The sequence below is a fragment of the Pagrus pagrus genome (genome assembly GCF_965226575.1).
Source record: "Pagrus pagrus genome assembly, chromosome: 6".
Lineage (NCBI taxonomy): Eukaryota > Metazoa > Chordata > Actinopteri > Spariformes > Sparidae > Pagrus > Pagrus pagrus.
In genome coordinates this window covers 23,262,936-23,274,948 of record NC_140190.1, presented here as the reverse complement: position 1 = coordinate 23,274,948, position 12,013 = coordinate 23,262,936, and the positions used below count along the sequence as shown (strand labels likewise).

Genomic DNA, 12,013 nt, shown 5'->3' with positions numbered 1-12,013 from the left:
TATATAGACTATCTGTTCAGCACCAAACAAAACAGTTAGCGACCAGCTGGTGAACATAGTGGAGCAGTTAGCAGCTAAAGAGCCACTGGAGACAGGTCTGGCTGCACAAAGTCTCATTTTGGTATAGGGGGGAAAAAACATCCTTTTAAGCAAGACTTGCCACTCTGTGGTCATCTTGGCAATGCCCCTGGGCAGTTATATTTCTACTGTGCATGTACACGGTTTCACAACACCAACTGCTGTTATGACCAAATAGAGTGCGACGGTGCCCCAGCAGAATAGTGTCGGGTGAACCTGTTGTGCACGTGGGGAGTCGAGCCCGGCATTAAAATGGCTAAATCAAGGTAAAAGAAAAGAGGAGAGCTTGTTTACGTTTGTACCAGGTCAGTGCTGCAGTCGGCCATTTTCAGTTTGTAGGCTTCTAGCTTGGAGGTTGCTGTTTCCTGTATTGAAATGGATTTTGGAAACAGTAACACACAGAAAGCGTAAGGGAGGAGAACACGGTCTGAAACAGTCGCCCAATGGCAGGCTTATACCCGCAATTTACATAAAAGGAGGAAATGTTCGACTTCTACTTGCAAGCCAGAAACATGACTCAGAACAAATGATAATTTAACTGCTGGATGTGTGAAAACACAACTGTTTGCAAACAAGTTCACCATATGACCATGCTGCATTTAGGGTCCTCGGATGCATGTGCGTCAAGTCAGAATGTGGGAGCAACATGGACGCCGAGAAGAAGTCGTTTTGCATTTATCGCTCAGAGCCTTAAAACAATGCAATGACAGCTATTTATAGTATTTGAGTGACAAGAAAGTACAAATGAAAAGGATCATGTAAGCCAAATATAATTCATTCCACAAATATGCATGTTAGTCAAGTCCAGCATGATTCAGCACCTTATACCGTCAACTTGTCAACTCCTGTACCATCATTTTGTCTGACTTTTTGAGATGTTGTTCACGTGACTTTCCCCAGTCGGAAAAACATTTTTCCAATTATTCCGACACCACGTGAGCAAGCGCACAGTTAAAAGTTAATGTTTCCACTGTTCATCAGTTATTGCATATTTAAGGAAAAGGTAAAATTTTGTAAGTTGTTGACACTGTTGACGCAGTTTTCTCAATAAACAAATCTGAGCAACAATATAATTCATAGTAGTAGATCACAAAAAAACCAGTGTGTTCATTTACACTACCTAAACATATGCATTTATTATTAAAAACATTTCATATCTTGATAACATTTTCTGTGATCTGTATACTTGATTAAATATGATGCTTGGTCCTTGGCTTGACTTTCTGAAGGTTAACGGCGCTGGCATCACAGAGAGTCCAAAAAAATAACGCGTGCCATGCTGACAGATGTTGCTTCTGGCGAGCGTAAAAAGAACTTCAACACAAACAAGGAGAAGAGATTAAAAAAGAAACGGCCTGAAAAAGGGAAAATGCTTAATTTTAACAGGAGATTTATTGAGGTGAAATCTCAGGGGAGAACCCTCTGCCAGGCTCTTATCTGTCATCTACAGCTGTGGGCTTTATGCTAATGTGCGAACAGAAAGTGTTTTTTTCCCCATTACAGTTACTCTCTCTAAACACTTCAGTCGGATATAAAGGGCGGAGGCTGATGAGCTCTGATTCTGCACTAAACAAGCTCCGCTCCTGCCCTACGCCATTACCAAACAAGACTCACACACAGAGTTATGTGGGATAAAAAGACGAACATTAGCTGGAAGAGAAAAGCAATAGAAGAGTGACTCCTGAGTGATAAAGTCATCATCACAGGAAGCCTGAGTGTGCTGCAGCGTCTCTGAGTGTGCATTACTTCCAACAAACTGATTATGCCGCTTTCTACTAAGGTTTAACTTTTGCAATCTGCCTGCTACACAACGTGAGGAGAGGATGATGAGGATTGATTGCGCCTCTCTACCTACCAAACAGAAGTAAAAGTACTGTAGAGGGGCTAAACGGAACAAGTCAGAGACGGATTTTAAAGGGAAACAAGGATGAGAGATGATACAGACCTACATTACAGACCGAATGTGCTTTAAAACTCCCTTGCTTGTCATTGACTGGCTCTGTGCTCACACTGACATGGATAATATGTCTATTGTCATCTATTGTCTAGCTGGAGGAGAAGGAGCTTTTCTCCCCCATGTGTTGTACGTTACACTTTCATAGCCCTTTAGTCTTCTCTGGAGGCTGCAGAGTGGCTAATGTGGAGCAGTTCCCCATGACTGAGGCTAAAAACAGCATTCTTCACCGTGGTCATTGTATCTCTCCTGGCTTTGCTTAGCAACTACCCAAAAAAAAAGCAAGAAATCAAATCCAGGCCTCGTCAGTACAGTCACAGAGGATGAAGGACAAGGTGACCGTGTGCACTTCACTCCCAGTTTTCCTTCAGGAATGCAATATGAGTTACACACCGGAGGAGGCTGGTTATTGACTCGGCTTTGATCGCAGAGAATGAAGGCTAAACTCTCCGATAAGGTCTCTGGCTGCGACATGTTACTGCAGCAGGCAGCCAACACCAGCAGCACTCTCACTCTCCGTGTGCGTGCAATGCATTAAGCTCTGGAGTGTGCATTATCATTTTCTGCTTACAGTCTGATAATCTTCATGGCTATAAATGGAAAAGTGTAAATTTCCAGAGAGCATGAATGGGGATTTAGAAGTTGGTGTGCTAGAAGCAAAGAAGCATTATGTTGATATGATTAAACCATTTAAAACTTGAGAATCTAGGCCAAGTGAATCACCACTGGCAAGACAGATGGTTTATCACAACTCAGGGAAAGTGTTTAGAACTTCCTGAAACGCACCCGCAGCTGATGGCTCTGGATATAGGTGTCCGCCAGGGCTGTAGAGGGGTAACACACATAAACTCAGTTTACTCATCATCTTCAATGGAAACACAAGGTTTACTCACCTTTTTACATAACTTACCCAGCTGTTTATCCAGCAAACGCTTAAAGTTTACCCACTTTGCTGGTATCTACAGAGCAGAGCAGACACCTAACTGTATCTGACAGTGCTGGTGGGACAAGAGGTGCGATGATTAGTCTGTTTTTTAGTCAATCAATTAATCATTTCAGTCATTTTTCTAGCAAAAATTATCAAACATTGTCTGGTTCAAGCATCTTAAATGTAAGGACTTCCTGCTTCTCTTCCTCATTAATGATAGCAAATGAAGAAAAGTTGGGTTTTTGTGACAAAAGAAGCAATTCAAAGACGTCGATTTGGGCTCAGAGAAATTGTGATGAAATTTTTGTTATGTTCTTTTTTATCTTCATTAATCATGAAGATAACAGGCAGATCAACTGAGCTCCAGGTGGGATCATCTCTACATTTTGAAATACGAGCCGTCAGGAATCAGGTGACAAAAAGGCAGTTGTTGGCGGGATGTTGCGGCCACACTGATCCGCCAACGAACGGGTCTAAATTCAACAGAGCGTGCTCTTGGTTTGTTTAAGGATATATTTCAATGCACGAAACACTTCTTTGAATCTACCTACGCCCTGAAAATTTCCACAAATCTTGCAAATAAGGAAGCAACATCAGCCCTGTGCAGCCAACAGACCTTCCTCACCTCAGGTGTAACAGCTTGGTGTGGCAACAGCTTTTCAGTGTAACCAAGGTCACCTAGCTTTATCTGGAAATATATCCACATTTCTTCCTCCTGACATGACTTGCCTGGATATATATATAATGCCATATTGGATTAGACTTGTTTGAATTAAAGGGGACCTTGGTGGAGGTATGCGCTCTACTGAGTGGCATTTTAGATTTATTTCTGTTTTGACAGGCCTCCCGATGATGCGACTCAGGATACCGGCGGACATACAGCGCTGTTTTTTCCTACACTAAAACTCTGGGACTGCTGTGACACTAAAACTGACTCAACAGCCCACTGTGACTGAATGACTCCAACTGATTGCACAAAAACTAAATTCTGACATTGATGAAACTTTCCTTAATGTGGATCTGTTACACCAAGGCCGATTTATGATCTGCTTAATAAGGTCAGTCTTTGTGTCGATATCAATCCGGCGTGTCGGATTGGTTCATCCCTAATCCTCACAGAAACACGAGGTGATGAATCTTAGTTTCTTGCAGCAGAGAGACAAATTTGGGGCGTTGGGATGAGCGGATACAGCCACACAAACTAACATCATCAGCAGAAAATCGATTAAAATGATTGTGGCACAAACTGCCGTGTTTACCACCAGCTGACCGTTACCTACTTCACTGTAATGATCTCAATTCAAGGCAAGCTGCTCCCATTAAATATGAAGTGTTATCACAGTAAAGAGCTGTAAATGTTTAGAGTCATCCTGATGGTCTGCTTAATTCCACCATGACATTTCTTCCCCCGTTATCAGCCGTTGCCCCCCAAGTGATCTGTCACGTGTGTTTGACCGATCAGGTAAGGTTAATTAAGCTCTAACATCACTAGCATCAAGGTCACCCCACACAGAGGCGATTCTCCTCGATTGCTAATGCAGCTGATGTGCAGCTAAGCACTCACTCTAGAGGGGGAGAGGGGCAGGAGAACAGGAAGTGTATCTCTGTGGAGCATGCGATGAATAAGAGTGAGATGGGCAAAGAGATGTAGAAAGAGGCATTAAGTTCGGAGTCATTAGGCACAACACACTGCTGTCATGATATCATACTGCATTACTCTCATCAGCCCCTTCATTTAGGAAGCTGTGGGAGGGCACAAAACCAATGGCTCAGTCCGACTACTGCTGTGAAAAGCAGCCCGTCTTCCTGGAGGTTCAGTGTCATGCTTTTTCCTCTCGATACGGCCCTGCTGTATTTAAAGCAACCTGTGTGACACTGAACCTGCCTAAATCTGTCTGAGGCGAAGCTGAGGTATTCTGCTTGCTCAAGAGGCAGAGAGAGCGCGAGAGAAGAGCCCCGGCCAAGAGTCTATGGATGAGTGCGGATCCCTGCTTAATACATTTTTCTCATGCATTTTGCAGACTGTAAAGTGCATGTATTAATGCCGGGCATCAAGGACGGAGTTAAATAAGTTTACACAGCTGAAAATGGACCCTGCAGATCTCGCCACTGCCTCAGAAAAGACGCGCGCTATCAGATCAGAACACGGGTGAGATTTTTCATTTTAGATCGACTTTGCTTGCTAAATCTGCACACTTCTCTATATTTTATAAAGTGAAAACACATTTATATAGTGCAGCAGTTTCAATAAAGGAAAGAAATGGGGCCGTAACCAATTTTCAGCATGACCGGCAATGGCCGGCGACCAGCCAGTGAGTGTCAGATACGTCCGATTCTGTGGCGATCACATTCACACACATGCCGTCCGCCCCCACTAACAGAAACGCCTGCCAGAGCTGAAAGAATGAAACTACGTATTTTATGTTATTTATCCGAAATATGTGTGAAAGTCTTGACTGCATTTTGCCGTCATTTATAGTCGTGCTTTCTATCGCCTTCCTCCTCTCTGCTGCCAGTGTTTCACAGGGACATTACTTGAGTTGATGACAGTAGGTGTTGTGATCTGTTGCACCTGTTTTCTTTTGGTAAATCATTGTAGCTGAGGGATATGAACTGCACAGTTACTGTGAGAATAAGGAGCCGTTGACTGAACCAGAGCAGCAAACTTTTTTTTCCGCTTCTCCCACAGATTCCTTCCGTGTTTACCTTTCACAATAAGAGTCCCGGATCTACAAGTATACACTGTGTTATTTTCATTAGTAATTTAATAGTTAGTGTTTAATCAGGAACATAAAATTTAATTTTACATTCGTATACAAGATACGAAAATGTTTGTGTTAATGTTGTCAATTCTTAGAAAGAATGAAAATTGGAATCGACAGGCTAGACTTAAAAAATCTGAATCTGCAAAGATCATTGCATGACCATGGTCGACCTAACTGTTTAAAAAGCGTGTCTCCGACTTTTCTTCTGATTTTTTTTATATCGTCGTGTGTCCCTATCATCTCTAACAAACTTCATTTGAGTTCAGAAAGCATTCCTACCTTTTCATTTGTTGGTTTATGGTGCAGCCTGTTCTGTAGCAGTGTGACAAAAATTTTAATTCCTGGATATTTTGAAATGGGCAATTAAGAGCTAGTGTCCTAAACGTGCTGAAGAATGCCCGGGCATGTGGCTACAATACATTCATTAGTGAAGTATTTTGGTCAGAGAGAAACTATTCAGCTGTCATCTACACATGAGCTCATTAAACCACAAGTTTCTGCGGCCCTCAACAAAGAACACTTACTGCGAAAAAAACCTGAGCATAATAAATAAAAGTAAAAGGTTGTTTGTTTTACAACGGAGTGAGTTCAAATCACACAGATTTTCATATCAGAGACACATTTATATTCTTTTTCCAAAGTGAGAATGAATCTATCCTAACAAATGTCCTACATCCTAAACCTCTGCGTCTGCTGATTGGGCAACCACAAATTACATGACCTGATTTCCATAACACAGAATCTTATCAACACCGGCCTCAGAGGGAACACAAACTAATTGGTGAGACTTTTACGATGCTTTTTTTCTAATGATGGGCGCTTAATTAATCTTTGAAACGCCGGCTTGTGAGTGTTGGAGCTACAAAGGAAGATGGCTGAGAGGATCAAAGTCATTCCAGTCTACTGTGTGGAGGGATTAGGGGAAATGTGGCGGAGGCACGGAGACAATCGAGCATCCGAGCCTCCAGTGAGGAAAATCCGTCCGGGCTGCAACCAAAACCTCAACCGGAGAAATCACCCTGACTCTCTGCTGTGCTCGCTGACTGACACTGACACATGTGAGGGCGGTTATGTGATATCATGGTAATCCCACTGAAGTCCCCAATCCCTCTCGCTCATGACCCAGGCAAGGAAATGTTCAGGCAAGTAAGGGCCAGAGGTTTCAAGAGCTGTCACTGCTCCTAACATTTCTGCTTTACATATCCTACCTTTGATCGCTTTCAACAATAAAATGAGATGTAGTGTTTTACCACCTCTAAGGCAGGAGTTCACTCATTCCCTGTGAGTAATGATATTCTACAAAAAACAAAACCAACAGGGAGGAGACACCACTTGTATTTGACAGCAATTTAGCACAAAGCAGGTGGTCCTGATGCTGTAAATTCTGTCCCCTGAAAAGGGAACGGATTATCCCAAAAAACATAGTGTCTGCATGACTTTTTTCCTCTCTCTTTATCTTCTTGTTTATTACCTCCACCGAGGAGGTTATGTTTTCATCCGTGTCGGTTTGTTGGTTTCTCAGCAGGATTACACAAAGACTACTGAACAGATTTCCACTGAACTTGGATGGAGGATGGGTCTCGGCCCAGAATAGACCCCATTAACGTTTGGTGTGGATCCAGATAAAAGGGACAGATGCAGGGATTTTTTCTCACTTTCTTTAACATCGCGCAATAGGCCATTTTTCTACATTTTCACTAATTTCTCAGGGGATACTGCATGGGGTTCTCTTACTTGTCTATTGTTTCAAGAAAACCTATATGAATATAAACGTTCATCAGCATTATATATATATATAGAGTGTTATTATCTGTGACAAGGTGTTCATTCATTCATTCATTCATTCAATCTTGAATCTACTTTTCATCTACTTGTGTTCCCAAACTTCACATTACCATATTGACTGACAGATCCACACTATGCGAACAAAAAAGTATGTGACGTGACGTGGACGCTTCAGAGATGCTGCTTAAGTAGCCACTAGCACTCATGCTCATTTCACCGTCGTCAACCTCAGTTTCAACCTGGCTGCTCGAAATGTTCTCCTCCTGCTCCCCGGCCACTTCTCTTTCCGATAGTTCCCGTTTGGAGCCATATTTGTAGTGTTTATGAATCTTTCATTTTACCTCCATGTACTATCTTCTTGCCATCACAGTTTGAGTTTAGCTCGTAACTAATCATGTTACACCTATGCACGTGTGACATGCATGGACGCGACTAAGTAGCAGATTAAAAATAAAAATACTAGAGGAAAGACAAAATGTATTTTAAATTACATTTCCGTTTCAGTGCTTTCATCCAAAATTCTGCAGTATTTTGATAATCGTCTTATGTTTTAAAATTAACTTATTTCTTTTTCTAAATTCACCTATGGGATTCCTCTACGTGACACCAAAAGGAGCTCACATACCACAGTTTGAGAATAGAGGCATTACTATTCTCAAAAAAACAGTCACTGTTAATGGAAAGTCATTGGCTATATCAGGCTTCCGTCTAGGAGGGAATTTCAAAATAAAGAAAAAAGATTGCAAATTAGTTAGCGAGTCATGATTTTGATAAATAGGCTGTGACATTATATTTCGGGCAGATCGCCCACCCCTACAATAAAAGCTTTTTAAGTTTGGTCCTTTACGAACGCAGTGCGCCACAAGTTTTCTTGGAATATTCTTTCCATCTGTTGTCGACATAAAATTCCAAACTGATCGGCTAAAACCGTCTCGTATATTCTCCATGTCAAAGAAACTCAAGAAGAAACATTTCAACAGTCACGATTTGAAACTCTCTAAGACTACAACTGATATAATCACAATCCCAAACAGGTTTCTGTGCTGACAGTCAAATAAAAACTCATCAATCTCCTGCTGGACAAATAGGTCAAATCCTTTCATGTCTAAACACATGCAGTCATAGAAGACCACTGCCTACATACAGCTGGCACCAACTTCAATTATCTCTGCCAAGTTAGAGCCACTCAGAGGGCAAAGATCATCCTGGCAGACCCTCAACACCCTTTCCATTCAGAGTTTAGACTCCTGCCATCAGGGAGGAGGAACACTTTCCCTGGGAGAGATAAGTCAAACAGATATCGGACATCGTGAGTCTCCTCGGCGGTTAGGCCTTCTTACTACTGCACACGATGGACTGATGGACTCTTAGTGCTTTTATAACTCACTGCAACTTTAATACGATGGCATCTACAGTATGTTTATTATGAGTATTTACTGTATGTTCTTTATATTATTTGGTATAATGTGTACTGGTTGTGTTGCACCTTAATGGAGACTCTCGAATCCAGTCCCATAAAAGTGGCAAACTTGTGATATCAAACCAGAAACTATCTGATCAAACAGTAAGCAAACAAGATGAAGAATCTGACCAGGCATTCGATGGCAGCTGTCAGTAAGCTACTGGACAGCTTTGGATACTTGCTGCTACACGGCTACATCTCGAGTACCGAGGCTCTGCACGTTTTAGACCACTGAACCTAAAATCTGTGAAAATGTTTACTCTCTGCCTCTACCCTCACAGGAGTAGACCTCCATCCCTTCTCTTTACTCCCAGCTAATGAACTGACTGTAAAATTGAACTAATCTCCACATTGCTGACCCTCAAACCCTCCTGTAACCCACTGGAGGGCCCGAGGAGGCTCCGCTGGGTGCCACCTTCTCAGCAGGACGACATCGGGCTGCTTTTCCAGGTAGCAGCAAGCCTCTCAGGTTACCTCGACCAAGTGTGGAGAGGAGCGCTCATCCGCTCACAGCCCACTGCTCCACTGCATCACTCTGCAGCAGGAGTCGCAGGAAGCAGCACACAGCACACAGTCTCTGCACCCGCATACAGGAAAAACAAGCCTGGCTCGGCGGCAGCTGAGACTCTCCACACAGCCTAATATTGTGGTGTGTTCCAAAAATAGCCTCACTTGCTATTCTCGCTATGATATTCAAATCCACTATCAGTGTTGTGGAGAGCAAACAGAAGGCATGTTTGTTCTGCGTACCTCTGTCTGAAAATGGTAAATAACACCAACAAATCAACAAATCATGGGAATATTACTGTGAGAGGGGCAGCCCTTATGATCCAAACCTCTTAAAATGACTAAAACAAACATGGGAAGTCACACTGGAAACAGACAGCAGCAGTCTGTAGTAGAAGTCTAGCCAGGCTAGTTTAGAAATCCCCGGATGACATCATGAAGTTAACAAACATTTGGTTACCTGGAGGAGAGACGAGCAGACAAAAACAACTAGCAGCCAATCATAGCCCACTAGCAGCCTGCGAGGATGCTGTGGAGGAAACTATAGCAGCAATTACTACAAGCACCTACGGGAATACTGTGGAGACGGGCTCACCCTGACAGGAGGGAGGCGTAGGGACTCAATAAGGTCAAAACCAGACACCGGGATGAGCCAAAATGTAGCCATTTTCCCAAAGAGAGGATATAAATGGGCTAATTCCTGAAAGTCGCTGCTGTGTGAGCATGCGGGACAGTCAGAGCCTTTATTTACAGGCCTGCAGTCTGATCAATTGGTCATTTTGGGACGCCTCGTGGAGACAAAAGAACTGTGCCGATGGTGCGGCGCTCGTCTGGCTCCCCAACATCACGTCCACCTGTCCTCTCCTCCTTCCTCACCCGCATCGTCCGAAGCCAAAGAGGCGCACTCGACTCACCCAGTACACCGGAGGAGGCTTGCGGCGGCGCAGCGCCCGGCTCCGGCCTCTCCGCGTCCCCCTGCTGCGCTCGGTGTCGGTGCCGGGAACTCTCGGTGCCGTCGCCGGCGGTGGTCGCACCGCTGGCGGCCGCAGCGCCTGTCCCCGCGTCGGGCATGCTCTCTATCAGCGAGGCGCGACGGAAGATGAAGATATTCTCCGGGAAATTGTGCAGTGGTGTCGCATGTCAGGAGGAGGGCAGAGCATGGGTGTAGCGCGGCGGCCGGCGGGGGTCCGAGGGAAGGGTTAAATGAGTGTGAAAGTGAAGTGAAGGTTGTCGGTGTGGGTGCAGCGGCGGATCATCCTGGTGGTGCTCTGGAGCAGGATGCGCGGCTAGATGGAGAGAGCGCTCCTCCGACGACTATAGAGGAGGGACAAAGAGAGGGAGGGCGGGGGGAGGGGGGCTGGGTGACACACAAACATGCACACACACACACACACACACACACGCACCTTACAACAACTCACAACCCTGGTGACTGTATGAGTAGACTCTCAGATTGTCCAAGCAAAGGAAATCCTTCATCAGACATTAAAATCTGTCAACTTGTGAAACAGTTACAAACTCACTTGAAGAGTTTAAAATGCTGTAAACACATTTTACGATAAGCAAATAGTCTGATGTTTGCGTGTTTGCTGTCCACTCAGGGAAATGTATTTTTCATCGCCCCACAGTGACCTCTGCCAGCAGCCAGCCTTCAGATTGGTGCCAGGAATAGAATCCGCTCGGCTATTTTAAGGCAAAACCCAGACAAACAAATGCCTGGCCTACTACTATCACTACTGCTAATATGATCAACAAACTGCAGGTATATGGTGTGCTCTGTCTGAGCTCTCTGTACCTACCTTTGAGGCTGCAGGTGCTCTCTGCAGTCCAGCAGGTAGACACGCTGCTGCTCCTCTGTGAGTGTATCCTGGAAGATTAAATAGACTATGATTTATTTATTAATGCAAAAATATCCTCATAGATTAAATTTTTAGTGACACTCGGGTCTAGGGACAAGTCACAGCTCTTCACTTCACTGGACACTGTATAATACACACTGTGTGTGCGGGAGCTGGAGGATATGAAATACATGTTTATCACATAAACTGCTGCTTTGTCAGTTCATCACTGTATATTTAAAGGTGCACTGCATAGTTTTGGGGAAGACATTTTAATCAGAAGAGAAAGATCTTCATGCACTGAGTTTAATGCCTAAACAAACTCTCTTTGTTTTCCTGACTGAATAAACTGAATAAACAAACTGACCTTAAAGGACAACACAATTTATACTGTTTTACTTTGTTTATATGTGGCGGACCCTGCCACCTTTCCAGCTTCAAACAGTGTTCTGGGACCTTATTTTCCTCTGAGAACAGCTTGTTTATCAGTTTTGGAACAGATTAATATTTCTGAGATTGTATTATTATTATTAATATTGCAAATATTAAAATTCTGACCTTGAATTTCTTCTCCAAAACTACATAGTGCCCCTTTAAGAGACCATACTTTATTTTAAAATTTGGCAAACAATCAAGTCAAACAAGGCGGCCTGTGCCAAAGCAAGCCTACACCCAAACACATCCTTCAAAACAAAC

The 12,013-nt window shown here is 43.5% G+C and overlaps 1 protein-coding gene across 2 annotated transcripts in view; it reads right to left on the bottom strand.

The window, feature by feature from the left end:
• The window catches only part of ano8b (anoctamin 8b), a 47,753-nt gene extending 36,975 nt beyond the window's left edge, over window positions 1-10,778 (bottom strand). For both annotated transcript variants that reach the window (XM_084356178.1, XM_084356180.1), the window contains exon 1: window positions 10,394-10,778. In XM_084356178.1, the coding sequence (XP_084212304.1) occupies window positions 10,394-10,550 (157 nt within the window). In that variant the 5' untranslated portion in view covers window positions 10,551-10,778. The remainder of the gene's footprint in view (window positions 1-10,393) is intronic.
• Between the last annotated feature and the right edge of the window lie 1,235 nt (window positions 10,779-12,013).